The following is a 17,181-nucleotide window of genomic DNA, read 5'->3' on the forward strand; positions in this document are numbered from 1 at the left end:
ACTGAACACTGCCTTCACAAAACCTCTAACCTCTTTATCTCAGGCCTGAGCAGTATTAGCTATTCCAGAAGTCATCATTTCATACACAAAACCGAAATTGTTCTGATTTTCTTGTTCTCATTAAAGTAACCCAAATTTCCTTCTATTTTTTTTTACATATAAAGAGCACAGTTTATGACATAAATAACCTGAAAACTACTACTAAAAGCTGTTTACAAGAGTGTTAACAGTGGTATACTTGGACAGATTAGGATTCAGTTGTGGAAATGTACAGTAATTCTTCAACTGCACAGATCTGTGTTGAAAATACATGACAGCTTCAAGTCAAACCACACATAAATAAACTGCCTTCTGTTAGCTCAGGCATTTTTAGCTAGTGCTTTACCAAGTACATCCCTCACCCCCGAAAATTATCACAGCTGAGGGCACCATACAACATCAGGTCACAGAGTTAAAAAGAATACATTACTGCATCATAAATCTGACAAGCGTATTTCAGTGGTTATTCACAGGGAACAAGTGGCTGTCTGTAATTTAATAGCCTTTGCAAGAGCATAGGTATTTTGAACTTGGACTCCCTTTCCCCGCCCCAGTTAAATATTTTATCATATAATGCATTGGAATCCACGTCAGTTGATGCATATCTGTACATACTGGGTTCAAAGGTGTGTGCATGTTTACATTTGCAGGACATTTTTTCTGGAAGGGAAAGGAAAAAGGAAATATCATCAGCATTAGTCAACCTTCTTATTCTAGTCCCAGAAACCAGCTGCAGCAGCTTTCAAAATTTTGCCTTCTGAGTCAGGTTCTGATACCACGCTCCCTCCCCAGGCAGACAGAATCGTAGGAGGGGATACATATGCTGGAGGGCGGGGCTGTTGGGAGGACTGGCTCTGCAGAAACCTCATATGACATCCAATAAGCACAAAGTCCAAGTCCTGCCCCATGGATGGACCTAATTCCTGTAACTGCAGAGTGGGGTGGAGAGCTGGGCCTGGCAATCCTGCTGGGCCGAACCTCAGCCAGCAGCCAGCTCTGGCAACACTGGCCAACAGCACCCAGGGCTGAATGAGATGGGGCACGGGCGTGCAAAATGGAGCATAGCCAGAAGGCTGACAGACCCTGTCACTCCCCCTTTGCTCAGCACTTATTATGCCACCTCTGTAATGCTGCTGTCTCCAGTCTGGTGTCTCACAGTGCAGGAAAGACATTGATAAAGTGGAGCAAATTGAGTGGAGATCCTGAGCTTGATCATCCAGCTTGTTCAGCCTGGAGAACAGTTCCCCTGTTGGGTTTTCTTTTGTTTTTGTTGTTGGGGTTCTTTTCCTTTTGTTTCTCAAAGACAACAGATCTCTATCATTTAAAAGAAACATGCCTTTGTGTGGTTAAGCTTGGCTGCTATCTAGGGCTCTTGATTTCCAACCCTCCGCCCCTTCTTATCATCTAACCATGTGGTGAGACATTATTTTATTTAATTGGTTTCAGTGACGGCATGAAAACAACCCTGTAACCCTCTGGAAATGCAGTTTATAAGAATATTTGAAATTGTTATTTCATTGCCAATTGCATTCTGTAACATTTACAGCAAAAAAACCCCAAAACATTAATGTCACTTTAAAGGATAAAATAAGTGCTCCAATTAAGCAGTAATAATAATTAGAACTGAAATCTCTGAAAGGAATAAAAATGGCCAGAAGCAGGGTTTTGCATGAAGTATGATCAAAACCTGTCACTACACTGTTCAGCTTTACCTTCTCTATTTACAGAGTTTGGTTAACTGGCAAACTCCTGTATCCATGGAAAACTTCAAGAAGTCAGCTTCCCCCACTATTTAAATATAGCAGCTCTTCCTGTTGAGTTGCCTGCAGAAAAACTAACTGAACTTCAGCAATTAAGCAGTAAAATACAATTTAGAATAATACAATAGTGAACTTGCATACATGTTTCTGTGTAATTGATAGAAAAAGTATAAGCTTATGTAAAGTCGTTTCATTTCCAACATCAAACACAAACACTTTTTTGTATGGAGGAAAAAAGAACCACCACCAAAAAATTCTCTTTACCTTCTTTTGTAAGGTACTCACTGCTACTCATCAAAAATGCTGTCTTCCCTCTCATGCATTGTTTTATAAACTGCATTTAATCCTGGGGAGTTAGGGGATTAAAATGAATACAGGTATTTAAGATTTAGATGGATTCCCATGGGAATCCTAAAATGCTAGAGACACTTTTGTTAATACACACAAACACCAAAAAAGCATTAAGGCTTTCAGAAATAATGGTTTTGTAGCCACTCCTCCTCCCAAGTTATCCCAGAGACACTTTTGAATTGTAATAGGATCAAATATGACAACTTTGACCAAACCAATGCAATTCAGCAGAAAGCTACTGCAATCTTCTCCAGGGAATCATTCACTTCTGTAGAAGAACTATCTGAATTCCAATTCAAGCCTGTAGATCTGTGTCACTAGAGATACTTGAATTGCTTTTGATACAACTAACACACACTACATGTATTGTTACCCCGAATTGTTGAAACTCCTCCTATACACATGTAGGTACAGGTACAGAACTCCAGAGTTCTTCATTCTTAGAGCAGAATCATCTTCACAAAAAAGCAAACGCTATCAAAAATATAATCTGATAAAGGAAGTGTAAATTATTAACTTTTAAATTACTCAACAGCAAAAGTGATCTATCTCCAATGTTATTCACAATGACCAGAAAATAAAGCAGACGGATTAAATAGCACCACACCTAACACTTTACAGACTTTAAACCTAAGAATTGGATGTAAATTTCTAGCAGGTATGGTCCAAAGTCTGGAACATATTTTATTGCCTACAACGTTTTTACTGGAATGATTTACAGTTTGACCAGATTAGTGACATGAGCATGAATATTTTACATTTAAGCACATCAGTTTCACAAGACTGAAGAAAACCAATTTTTTCTTTATCTCTGCATAATTTTCCTAAGTACTAAGAGAAGTAAAACATGCAAAATGACTGATCTTGAAATTAGTTATATCATTTAAAAAAATAGCAATTTCAAGATTTAGAATATAGCTATACCCAGGAAGCAAACACATTTCTTTGACAATGCCCACAGCAAATAGAGAATTTGCACATTTACAAAGTTGTAGAAACATTTCTAGAGTCAATCTGAAGTGCTGCACTTTTCCATTTCAAGGGAACTGTCACTAGGAAACTTAGTTACCACAATAAAGTCCTATTACAACCATATGTGTAAAAATGTTATTTCCCTGAATATAAATGGGGGAAAGCTGCATCCATTGTCCAAATTAAATTTTGGTTAAATGGTTTGCATTTCAGTTTTCAAGACCCACAAAAAGCTGTCTCATTTGTTTCACCTCAGCTTGAATTCAAAGACAGTTTCTAAAATGCTCATCTTTTGGGATTATTGATTCTTCAGTCACATAGGTATAAGCAATAGAATTTAAGCAGATACAAGTTTTGGTCCAATCATTTTCATACTTCGTGCACTGAAGCACTTGGCTTTCATCCATCTCACCACTTTCTATTCTACACAAAATAAAAAGGCAGGAAAGGGTGGTTCTATGTGTGTGAGTGTTTTGAGTTGGTTGGTTTTTTTTTATTTTGAGGCCAAATTAGAAAATAAGTTTTTCAACTCATTAAAAATGCATGTTTCTTGGAAAAATCAGCACAGCAAGCTCAGGTTCAGCTCTATCATACTCTCTTATTGCAAGCATTCAATCCTTGAGCAAAAAAAAATTCAAGATGATATAGTAACTAAGCAAATAAATATGAAAAAAGACCACAAATTCAGTAATATCAACAGAAAACACCAGCTCTGAAATATCTGTCCACAAATTGATCTGCATTGTCTCTCCTTTCACTGTTGTTTTTGAGGTTGGTTTGGGGTCTTGTTTGGTTGGTTTTTCAAGTATCCTTTTTCAGGGTATTTAACTATATCTCCTTTGAGCAAAATACGACAGCTCTTCCTGAAGGGCAAAACAAGTCCCAAAAGAGTGTCCCATCATCACACCTCAAGCTTTCAGGTAGCTGATTTGCCAGTTTAAAGAGTTGAGTGACACTGGTAAAGCAAACCTAAAAAATTTCTCAGAAGACTGAGATGTGGTATTGCTTTTACAATTAAAGCTCTCCAAAAATTTCCAAAGAGCCTTGACAACACTTTTCCACTCAAAAAGATAATATTTTCAGGAATTTCTGTGTAGATTGCTCAACAGTGCTAACATTCTCCCTATAGAATATAAATTTCACTTTGCCGTTGTTTACCCTGAAAAAAAAGCACCCTGAGCAGGAAACAGAAATGGAATCAGGAAATGCAGCATATTCCCCAGGACTAGACAGGAAGAACATCCAAGTCATAAGAAACATCAACTACTATTAAAAAATAATATTTTTTAATTCAATATCTACTATATCAGGAAATAGTGTAGAGCTACTTCCTACCACAAAACCAGTAATTTGCACTGGCCGTATTGTAATTCAAATTACAGGCTAAAGAAGATAGGTACTGTGTTTAGCTTAACTCACTGGTAGAAGGCTTCCCTTCTGACTACCCCTAAAAGGAGAGGATTTCTTAATAAGAACACACAATAGCTGTGATATGGAAAGTAGTCATTCTGTACATATGCTCAAAATACTTAAGGTTGGTATATTAGTTCACTCTTATATAATCAGAAGAGCACCCAATGAAATATATCCTGCTCCAAATGGAACAACAGGTGCAGAATATGTCCTTACAGCCATACCACACAGCAACTATTTAATTTTCTCAGGTTTTATTTGGAAAGCATCTATTCTCTGAACCACTTTTTTGGGTGGTATTTTAAATTCAGAAAGTGTTATCTCTGAACTGAAATAGAGAGCCTGTCTCAAAAGCTCAGCTGAATTGCAGGAACACAAGGATGAACATGCATGTAACAGTTGTCACTTCTCTCCAGCTGGCTTTAGTTATATAGAGCTTTATGTTATAGAAAGCATGGCATTTTAATTTTTCCAGGATTGCTTTTTGTTTAGGAATTAATGAAAAAAAAAAAAAAAGATTATGCTAAAGAAACATTAAGTGGATTAAGTTAAAAACTACCCAAAATTTTGAAATGCCAGGGCCAAAGTCATAGCTCTGTTATTTCATCTCATGTATGCACTTAGTCCCACTTCAGCAAAACTTCTCCAGCAGGGTTTTCTGTTTGCTTTATAGAATTAACATATTACAAGACTGATAATGAATATGTGGAAAAAGTGCAGGTCAGCAAAAAGATGAAGGCCTTATCCAAATACCAGGTTCTGTAAGGTGATGAGACACTCTGATCTATCTTGGGAAAAAATCACAGAATGGTTTGGGTTATTAAGATTATCTAGTTCCAACCCTTCTGCTCTGGGCATGGACACCTTCCACACCAGACCAGATTGCTCAAAGCCACATCCAATCTGGCCTCAAACACTTCCAGGGATGGGGCATCCACAGCTCCATCTATTCCAGTGCCACTCCACCCTCACAGTGAAGAATTTCTTCCCAATATCTAAAACTAAACCCACCCTATTCTAGTTTAAGCTATTACCCCTTGTCTTATGTGTTTTTGTGACAAGTCCCTTTCCATCTTTCTTTTAGGCCCCTTTTAGGTGCAGGAAGGTCTCCTTGGAGCCTTCCCTTCTTCTGGGTGAACAACCCCATCTCTCTCAGCCTGTCTCATACGAGACATGCTCCCTGCTCATTTCCATGGCCCTCCTCCCAAGTCACTCCAGCAGGTCCACATACTTCCTGTGGTGGGTGCCTGAGAGCTGGACACAGTGCTCCAGGTGGGGCCTCAGTTTTTAGTTTCATTCAGGACATACTCTAAATATAACAATGTAGTAATAATATTAGTGGCAGCCAAGTATTTTAGTTTGCCCTATTATTGAAAAATGAAAGTAGTATGGTAAAACTTCAACATCAGAAGTCAGGGCTGTGGTAGCTTTTAAAAAGTTTTCTATTTAGGATTTTCCAGTAAATTTTCTTTTTTCTTAGTTTAATATTTTACTCTATTAACACACCTTTTTAAATTTAATATTAGAATTAAATTATATTCTTCAACTGGTGATCTCATTTCACAGAATTATAAATGTTTTCATGTAGAAGAATTAATTTGCTTCAAAGACAACTTTGAATTTACACTCTCTCAGCATTCAGGCTGCCTCCTTTAAAACCGATAATTGAGATACCAAACTCCATCAGAATTGATGCTTGGTATCTGCCCATTGAACGCTCCCTTATAACTCTCCCTTATAACTCCATGGCATGATTTTATTTAGAACCCTTCCACAGCTGGGACCAAATGGGTGTGTCATCCCTAAAGAGCTGGGTGAGGAAGTGCTTAACATTTTTAAATAGTAACCATAGTGACAACTGAAAGTCACTAAGCTTGTATTACGTTCTTACTTTGACAGAACCAAAATGAATCAAATGAAGTATTAAGACAATCTTGCATTAGTACAAATAAATTAAAAAAACCTTCACCAACTGCTGTGTTGTAAAACAACATCTCCAAATAGAAATAATAAAACACTACAGCGAGAAACAAAAATCAAATCTACCAAAAGAACTGAAGAGGGACACACATGCATTTACACAAATAACTAGCCACTGAACAAGATGATATGCACATGACTGCCAGACAGGGTATGTGAGGAGTAAGTCCATCTGGATGATCCTTCTTGGAACACATGACATATTGCTCTACTATACCACTGAGCAATAACTTCTGCAGATTTACAGAAAGACTGAACTATAAATCTCAGACATTAATCCACACTCCCATTTTCACTGGCAGAAAAGAAATCATCCATGCCAGGACTATTTTTCCACACCACCCAACTACTAATCTTGCTGATCTGGCAAAGCATAAAGTTTGCAAGGGTTGGAGCAGCAACCAGTAATTTTAGCCAGCCTTTTTCATACAAACTTCTAAACAATAAAATTTTAAGGAGCTTTTTCTTTGCAAAAAGGATAATCACATAATCACTTAGAACTGAAAGTCTGGATATGTAAGAGGATTCTTGCTTCTCTTGTCCCAGATTACTTCTAGTAATTATAGAGGAGGGTTTCACATCATGCCTGTGCATCATCTCAGTTGCAAGAGAAAACAAAATACAAGTGAAAGTTGTAGCCTCCTCACCAGATAGAAATATAGTTTTCTTGGAACAGATTCTGTTCATGAGGAACTGAGGGTCTTGACCTTAACTCAGGTGACACAAGAACACTGCACCACGTAACAGAGTTTAGTAACTCTGAATGGCTTTGTGGCAGTGCTCATCAGACAGAGTGCTGTCAGCAAAGGTATGGCAAAAGGCAGCAAGCATATTCAGAAATAAAGTACAAGGAGAAAATAACTCTTCCTGTTGGGAAGGGGGCCTGCCCAGGTGGCACAGGATGCCAGCCTGAGATGGCAACAGCCTGAGGGCATATGACTTCCCACAAGGTAAGAAGGAGACAGCACAGGTAACTGCCAGGGAGCAGAGACAGGAGAAGCACATGGAACACCACAGAGCTCATCCATTTCAAAAGGGAGGTGTTCCTCTTGAGGACCTGCCCAGCTCCTGAGGTGACAGATCAACTGAACACGTGTAACAGGGACAGAGATGCAACCTCCCAGACAATGTGAAAGACTGGTTTTGCTCTTACATAAGATGACAACTCTCATGTCCTCCTTAGCACCAGAAGCAGATCCACCCTTTTAAAGGTGCCTTCCTCTGACCAATTTTCAATATCCAAGGCAAATCAAGCACCTTGTCATACCTGACAGTACATGCATGTCCTACCAGCACCCTGTTCTCTGCCACCCCAGCCTGTTAAGCTGACTTTTCTAAGCAACAGTTTATTTAATCTATTTTGGGTAGATAAAAAAACCTGTGCTAACAGTGGTGCAACAGCAAAACACAGCAGTCCTCTTGCGGTGTCAAAACACACACTGCTTCAGGCACACATTAATGTTATCCCATACAACATATCACAGCTGCTTTAAGATGTGGGCAGTTAACCTCAGGTGATAGCAGCAAAATGAATTTGCTTAGGAATGTTAGAAATCCAAAAGTTAAATGCAATCTTTTGAATAAGTCAGCAGATGAAAAGTTTTACTTCTTGGTGACAAGAAATTATTTACTTCTAATTATGAAACTAGAGTTAAAAGAGGATACGACAAAAGCAAGACATGAAATAGCACCCCTTTTCTGAGGCCTGGCATCCTACAAGTTTTGAAGACATTTGTAATTCACCTTGAATGTATGAAACTACTTATTTCTGTTAAATAATAAAAAGACACATCAGATAAAATTCTTGATCAGACAGCATTTCCCTCCTGACACAAATATAAATCTCTCTGAAAATCCTCTGAAGAATAGCTTGCCCTCTGGGTAATAAAATTATTTCAGTAATTAACTTTTCAATTGAGAGAGTTATCTTCATGTCACTTATTTCCTTCATTTCTTGGAATAAAACTTTCCTCCCATCCCTCTCCAACCTCCCAAATACATCAAAAGTGCTAGTATATTTAGGACACCACTTTACAGCATGCTCAGATACAGAAGTTTTGAATTACTCTGGAAGCATTTAATACACACTGTGGGACTGTCATATGATATATAATGTGTAGAGAAGCAAACTCATACTGAAACAAATTACAAGAACATGTTTCTATGGTTGGCAGTTCTTTTGACTCTAACCCAGACCCCCCACACTGCTGTCCATAAGAAGTACTCAATAGTTAAATCTGCTTTTTTGAAAAACACTAATTAAACCATTGCTGAGAAAGTACCATGTAAAACCACTGTTGCCTCGTGACAACTTCAAATTCCAGCCTTACTCTTTGCTCACGGAGCCGGGAAGGAAACTGGTGGTGCTGCAAGGACCCAAAAAAGCCTGGGTTACGGACCCACTGGATGGATTTCACGGCTGACCTCTCCTGGGCGCCGTGGTTTAACATCGGGACGAGTTGGACAACATACCTTGCACAACAGTTCGCTATCCTGACCTCCCCGGGGTTCCAGCTTGTCGCTACTGACGCTGCTGAACGCCAGCTCCCGACCGCCTCCAACCCTTCCCAGCCATACCCCCGGAGCAAACCTCCACCAAAACAACTTTTGCTAGGGCTTTGTGAGTAATTTAAGCGCGGCAGAGGTTACCAACCCTCCAGCTTTTGGCATGACGTAGGAACTGGCAGAGAGAATACCAACATCCTGGAAGGGTGCCAAGTCCCTAAACAGCAGATTAGTGAGAAATTACATTTCGGGTATGAGTCAAAGACTGAAAACACACTGCCATCTCACATATCAGACCTCAAAACAGCATGAACTTTCGTTCTGAAACCAGGCAGAGAGAATGTCAACAGGCTACCACTCGACCCACCTACGAGAGATTTCTTTCTAATTAAAGCAGCTACATATCATTTCGCAGTATTTTTTTCCTTGTATTTACAGAAGGATTACTGCCTGTTCCTCTTTGATAAAACGGGTAATTTAAGACAGGAATCAACCCTTCACATTTAACTTGACAGGTTTCCAGCAAAACCCACTAAAGATTTTATTTTTTTTGGAGACAATAAATGCATCCTTTTATCCCAATATAACAGAAACAGTTAACACTGTAACAAGTCAATGTGCCCTAGGATGATTTTTGCCCTGACTCATTTATTTTAAAACACCTGTCTATACAGTGAAGTTTCACCTTAATCTCTCAGAAACTGGTAATAAAATGCTTATTAGGAGATAGAGCAGTCTTGAAATATGAAAATCCACTAAATATATTTTAGAATTAAGCCACTGCTATTTCACAGGAAAACCTCCCATCTCCATAAATATGCCAATTACATGCAATTCAGTACTTAATTTCTACTCACACACACACATACACCCCTTGACAGGGGATGTGACACTCAGAGACAAACATCTGATTAACACTTGGAGTGGCAAGACCAGCAGTCCTTCAGGACAACTATACCTAAGCATCAAATCCATTTGGATAAGTATCAGAAGTACCACCTCAGCCTTTCAGATTTACATTGATAATCACAAATCATAAATAAAAGCGACGCTTTTGATATCATTTAACAATTTTGCTCCAAGTCTAAAATAAGCTGAACAGTTTCCATCTCAGATTAAATGCTGTAAATATTCATTAACAATTAGTTTGCCTGTAAGGTAACTATTATAATAATACTTCATTTTTTTAATTACATTTCTGCAAGTCTTATCCTCTAGCTTTAAGAAGGCTGCAACCCTCACCACAGTATTCAGAACTGCTCATACCAGATTAAAAGAAGAATTTTCCATAGGCAAACATTAGGAAAAAAATAGACCGTGAAAGAGCTTAGAGGGAGAAGGGAAAGGAGAAAACAAAACCACAAAACTCACTTGACTGTAACTCGATTGGACAAATCCTGAAGATCTCCTGGGTGAAAAAGCTGAGCTTCTTTCAGTCCAATGTTTTCGCACGCTTTCAGAAAAACATTTATATTATCCTGCAAAGAGAAGTAGAAAGCAGTTGCTCAGTTAAGAGCACTAAGCAGGTTTTGCAAGATGATTAGTACTAGCCTTTAAATGTCAAAGTCCAGCTCACATAAATGAAACTGGAAAAGCAATCTGCTGGATCATAAACGCTGCTCGTTTCTCATGCACACAGGCAGGCTGGGCTGCGATCGCCGGGACTGAGGGGTATGTTAAAGATTACCTGGCATAAGGCAGCGGTGAGCCAGTAGGCAGCAATCTCCACTTTGATGTCAGCTCTGCTCAGCAAACAAAACGCCCTCTTCCTAGCTTTGCACGACAAGCCTCACCTCAATGCCTTTAAAAATAACTCCAGCTACTGACATTCACCACCCAGAAACTCTTGGCAGGGGAGGAAGAAGAGGAGGGACTCTTCGTTTCTATGCTCACAGACTGATGAGGGAATACTGCACCTGGAGTCTGGGTTTGGTTGCTGAGCAGAGCTCCGGAGAGACAGAAACCAAACTGTATTCAGAGCTGCTGCTGCTGCCTCACATGCGGGGGGTTCTTTCCGAGTCCCTCCCTTCCCACATCCACACCCCCTCCTCAACTTCACACCGACCTGTTATAAAATACAGGAGCAGCACCCACTCTCTGCACCTGCTGCAGGATGGACTGACCCATGAGAGAAATGTTAAAAAAGAATAAATCTAATGACATATACAGAGATTATACAACTTGTGATCCCTTTCCACTTCATGAACAGTGGGCAATAGGCAAGAAATTCCTTCTCGTTAAGGCGGAATGCTATCAACAACAAAAGAATGTGCCCTCTTGTGCACTTGCTTCCTTCAGCTGCAAGCCAAAGGAAAAGGTACATGAAATTACTTAATTCATAAGCTACACACAGCCCTGTCATTAAGAGTTTCTAAGTCAAGGTGCTGGTATCAAAATTTCATAGTATGGAGAAGCTCTGCTTTAGCAATTTAATATGCTTTAATTTATTTTTTTTGACACATAATCACTGGATGTAACAGTTATTCCTTCATTTAAAATTAATTTTAAAAACAACCTACAAAGAAAATAACAGCTGTTTCTAATAAAGAAAGTAAAACAAACCCAAGAATCCCCACAACCTTCTGTTTTGAAGGTCCCTGGGGTTCTAGTATTTCTTATCAGTCTGTAAACATGGCTTAATTCAAGGAAAATATTTGAGCAAGGTATTCCCCATGCAGGCTGCGGGCTCTGTGTTACCACATCTGAAAGATCCCAGGTGTCTCATACCCTGAAGGTTATCCCCAAGGCCTGATGCGATGTGCCACAGTGGGGGCTGCTACATGGTGGCAATCATGGGGGTCACGATATGGTGGCAGATGAGAGGAGGAAGCTGGGAAGGATGGAGGACAGGCAGCCTCACCTGTGCCCAGGCACTGTTCCCTGCAGTGCCCGGGGGGCTGCCTGTACATTTACCCATAGAAGAGCTTCATGCTGTGAGATGCAGTCTCAGAAGGGGCATTTGTTTTTCCTTTCCATGCAATGCCCCTTTTTTCTTTCCATGCAATATGGGGAAAGCTGTCTAGATGTGTCAACTTTATTCAATTAATATCTGAGTGTCACATTAGTACCAACCAGCAAGGACTTGAAAAGGCATTGTTTCCTCTACATGGAAGAAGCCACAGGCTGCAGTCCCATTGCAAGAAGAGGAACTACTTACTAAACAACCATCAGGTCAGTGTTCAGGGGACTAGGGAGTCTATGAAACTGGCAAGTAAGGCACAGGAAGAAAGCAGCAGGCACAGGAAGAAAGCAGCAGAGCAGAAAGAATGAGTAACTCCAAGGTAATGAACTGACACCAACACCAGTGAAGGCAATATGGTCTGATTGTTCTGCCCAGTCACCACAGCAACTCAGAGCAAACTCCCAAACCAATGGGTTACGTCAACCACAGGGCTGAAAATGAGCACATTGTGCAGGTAAACAAGGAAGAAGAGTCAGATTTAGAAAAATAGATGTCGTCTACACCCTGAAAGCAACAAAAACAAAGCAGAAGAGTTGCTCATCAGTGGATGCTTGGCTGCACAACCACCAAACTTCTGGCACATGAGAGAATTAATTTTGAAGGTGTTTCAGCAATTAAACCTATCAAGCATCAACCTCCTGATAAATAGCACTTACAGCCCCTGAGAACATCCCTGCTGACAGAAGTCAAGACCGTCAGGAATGGGGTCAGAAGCAGGGAGAGATAACATGGAAGGCAGAAGACTGTTAGTTACAGTGCACACGTGCAGGATAAAACAGGGTTCAAAATCTTCCTTCCCTCAGCTTCCAAGCCAGAAGTTTGATCATACCTGCCATCTCACAGGTTACTGCCCCAACACCAGCTGGTCTGCAGTCAGAGCCTAGAAATGACCCTCACAGCATCAAGAGGCACCATACCCAACAGGCTTTTGATCAGGTTTGGATATTGACACAAAAAGGTATCATTTAAACAAATTAGCACTTCTAAATACTGTCTTTGCCCAGTTATTCTTGACCATCCCTAATCACTATAGTCAATCAGCAAAGCCACAGGTCTTAAAATAGCTAGCAGCCATTTTAAAACTCTACCTAAATAATGAATAGGAAGATGAATTTTAAATAGCACCACAGAAATAAGTAGGGAAAAAAAAAGACAAGTTATCAACCTTGCAATTAAATTTATCATTAGAAATGTGAATGGGAACATTTTTCAGAGATTAATGCATTCAAATATAGAAACCATTACACCATTCCCTTTACCAATGTAACTGTACTTTAACAAGACTAATGGTCATTGCCATTGCAGCTTCAAGGGACATACTGCAATCTGAATCTCATCACACTTCACAAAAATAGTTCTATTTAAACAACCAGGCCTCAAAATCCTGGAAAAGAACAGCACATCAGACCTATCTCCAGGTGGCAAAAGTCACTGACAAGATGTGCTTAAGAGAAAAAGGTTCATACTTGCATCCACCACTCTCTTCTGCCACCAAGGTGTTCTCAATCTGTGTACACATGAGCAGGCTATTTAAACTTAAGAAAGAAACAAATTAGCAGAGAAAAAGAATTATTATGCTAATGGAAGGTAAGGGACTTAATACAAACTGGAGAATTTGATACCAAAAAAGTGGATCATGAGAGGCAATACTGGTGCCACCTATCAGCACAAGAGAAGCAAAAGCAGAAGGGGAGAGAGGGGCTGCCCATTCAAAAGCAAGGATTCATCACTGGACAGATCAAATATTTGCAGGAACTAAAAGGTTCTGACCATTATTAGAGAAAGCTCTTGAACTAACAGGGATGAAATAATCAGTTATTTTTTGTTCATGTTACTAAGAGAACTCAGTCACTGCATTTCCCTGAGCATCTGAAGCTGGAATGAGCATCACAGAACTACAGGGTTTAAATCACAACAAAAATAAAGCCTGAAGTCTAAACCACAAAATTCAAGTGTAATTAATTTCTGGTATTCTATTTCTCACTAAGTGTCTTAGTGAGAAGGGGTGTGGAGGTTTGAATCAGACTGTGGGAAGGGCTGGTTTTATCCCCAAATGGTGGGCATGATGGAACAGCAGAGCATTTCAAATGTTCCTAGCATGGCTTGAGTTTTCCACATCTGTACAGACTTATATTAAATGAACAATGTAGAACACTGACTAGATAGTGCTATTACCCTTCAGGATTCCATTTTTGCCTCAAACTTCAAAGTGAACCACACCCAAAAGTGCTGCAAAGTCATAATATTGGGGAGATGGAGCTGCCAGTGAGAAGCAGGTCATTCACAAGCAGGCTTTTAAATACTGTTATTCAGGGAAAAGGCAAACAGTACTGTACACTTGCTGCTCTGTACCTGACTTTCTGGTGCCCATGGGGCATCACTGGACACAAACCCTTCCTTCTGCCTGTTGTTAAAGCATTTCCCTCCAACCAGTGCTTTGAAGGAGCCAAGATGTCATCTCTACACTGAAAATGTAGACACTCCCTCCAGCATGTGAGCAGAGCAGGACTGACTCTCACTCCATGGACTTGAGGAAAGAGCTCCTCATCACCATCACTATCCTCCAGACCACAAAGAAGAAAGAAGCTGGTAATTCCACAGGGAAACACAAGAATTTAGATACCTTCCTTTAAAAATAACAATTTTAAATAGCAACTTAAAAAAAAAGGCAACAAACAAACAAACAAACCAAAAAAACCAACAACACAACAACAAATAAAACCAAATCAAAAAAAAACAACAACAAAACAACCAAAAACCAAAAACCTGAGGCACTGGGCAGTGGTTCTGTGTTGCACCTGTGATCAGCTCCTAATGAATGTCACCTTGGCAAGAATTTGAAAAGAAAGAGTGCTGGTGAGCTGCTGGTGGTGGGTAAGTACAGAGGTTCCTCAACACCTATAAAACCAAAGAAAAAGAGTACTTCTAAACCATTAAAAAAAATCAGCATGCAACAGGAAAGAAAGAAAGAAAATAGAAAAGATGCAAAAAAGATCAAAAAAAGGTTGCCCTTAAGTAGGGGAAAAAAACCCAAAGTCACCTACCTGAGAAGGGGCACAGGGTGTGGAGCGTGTAAAACAGGAAAAAAAATTACATGTCTAAAGTAAAAGCTAATTAAAAGAGGTCTCCCCATAAGGGTGTGTAAATACTATCTTATTTTGACTACTTACAAACAACGCAACATCACACTAAATTCAGCTTATGTAATAGAGCTGCAATTTTATTTTTAAAAAATCCCTCATTATCATGATTATGTGGGTGGGACAGGAATATTAATTTAAACAAGTGTGTAAATAGATTTGCTTTCTTTAGGGTGCAGTCATGCCGTGTGGTAAGCCTGGTCTTCTCTCTAGTTAACTGTTTCTCTGAACCCCTGTGCATGCACCAAAGCACAATGAAATCTTGTAGGCGTACAAGTTATGGCACATCTTTCAAATCACTTGGCAACAGGGAGAAAAACAATTTAATTAACATGTTGTTTTTAGGTTTTTCCTGGGTGTATCAGCCAATAAAAGACAGTACTCCAGGTTGTCTCCTATTCTGATACAAATAACCACTGTTTCAGTCAAACCTCTTATTTCTACTGCTATTCAAACTCTAGTTTGGAGGGGAGAGTTGGATAGGAGAAGGGTGGGGTTTTTGTAGGTTTTAGGGAGGATTTTAAGCAGTTATTTTCAGTGTATGAAGGGGATGGTATCCTATGCTTGCAAGGCCATGAAGCATATTTGCATAAAGTGTTACATCATCATCCAGACCATGATTTGGCTCCAGAGGTTGTTTTCAGTTTCCAGGCCTTCAAAAAAAAAACAAAAAAAAACAAAAAAAAAAAAAATAAACAAGAAAAAACAAAAAAAAAACCACACAAAAAAAAACCCACAAAAAAAAAACAAAAAAAAACCAAAAAAAAAAAAAGACAAAAATCACCAGGAATGTATAGTGCCTAGCAACAAAAGCTTTTGACATTTTAAGAGTGACTGATGCATTTTTTTGGCTACAGAATTCTGACAGTCATTTGAGTAGATCAGATTTAACAGGCATTTTTCCTTAGTCCTGCATTTATCAAGACATTTAGTCATCTTGAAGGAGACACAGCTTTCAACTCCGCATTCATGACAAACCCTCTTTATTAGCACCCTCATTCCCTTAAGTAAAAGCAATTTCCATCACAAAAACCTGGTATTTTTTCAAAGTAGAAAATATTTTTCATAGACACAGCATTATACAGTCCACTCAAGTTGGCTCAAATCAGCTTAATGCAGAATTTAGAGCTGCATTTGGCAGCAGCATCACTGCACAGCTACACATTGTTTACATTCAGAGGTGGGGTAAAGGAAAGAACCTACAGCAGCAGCTCGCTGAACAAGTTGGGTGACTTGCTCTTCCTCGGAGGTACGTTTCGGTGATTAGCTCTGGCTGCGGGTGCAGGCTGGGGCAGAAGGGGTACTCCCCATTACCACCTTGGCCTTGAATGTCAGGATGTTTTGTGCCCATTACCCACTCATCCCATCTGCAGTGTGTGATCACAGCTCCTACAGCTCCTACAGCTCTCTGCTTCTCTGAAGGCCAACAGTTCCAACCTTGAACCAAATGCAGAAGGAGGAGTGGATAGGATACCTAAACTGCTATTTTCGTCCCTTTTTGGGCCCAAAATGAAAAATAGTAATTAAAACAATCATCCTGCAGACATAATTTGACTTAGAGTGACCTCAGGGCTTCTGTTCAGTAAATTATCCCACCTATAACAGAGTGCACAGAGCCCTGTGTTGGCCAAAGATCAGAAACTGCGTTAATTGCTTTGCCACTCCCCTCTGCGCGCCCTTCATTGCTTTTCCACACTGGGTAAAACAATAAATTACTGTGATCCTTGACACAGGGATTCCCTGCTCCAGCTCTATGCATGATTACAGACACTAAATCTTTAATGATTCACTGCCAGCTTTCCTCTCAGAAAGCAGGTGCTCCTGCTGTGAAAATGCAGGAATGAAACTTTGTGCACAAACTTTGCGGTTACCTTGGTGCTTCCAGTATCAAGAACTGTAGGAAGAGGAGGAACATTCCCCTTTGCCATTGCAACCATTATGGAAACCACGTTTTGAAGCACCCTTAGGGAAAGAATCATTCTGGTTTCTGACAAAAAGGTTCATCTGTCTCTCACACCCAAATTCCATCTGCAGTGGCTGCAGCTGGTTACGGATCTCT

General features: G+C 39.7%; 1 protein-coding gene across 28 annotated transcripts in view; it reads right to left on the reverse strand.

The window, feature by feature from the left end:
* Positions 1-17,181, reverse strand: part of LMO7 (LIM domain 7) — a 131,310-nt gene that overhangs the window by 63,181 nt on the left and 50,948 nt on the right. For 25 of the 28 annotated variants that reach the window (XM_064408546.1, XM_064408536.1, XM_064408555.1 and 22 more), the window contains one exon: positions 10,392-10,498. In XM_064408546.1, coding sequence (XP_064264616.1) covers positions 10,392-10,498 — 107 coding nt within the window. Of the gene's footprint in view, positions 1-8,987; positions 9,070-10,391; positions 10,499-10,596; positions 10,624-10,707; positions 10,747-17,181 lie in introns of those variants that run through there. The other 3 variants (XM_064408549.1, XM_064408550.1, XM_064408551.1) reach the window with 3 other exon arrangements.

Source organism: Passer domesticus, chromosome 2, assembly GCF_036417665.1.
Source record: "Passer domesticus isolate bPasDom1 chromosome 2, bPasDom1.hap1, whole genome shotgun sequence".
NCBI lineage: Eukaryota > Metazoa > Chordata > Aves > Passeriformes > Passeridae > Passer > Passer domesticus.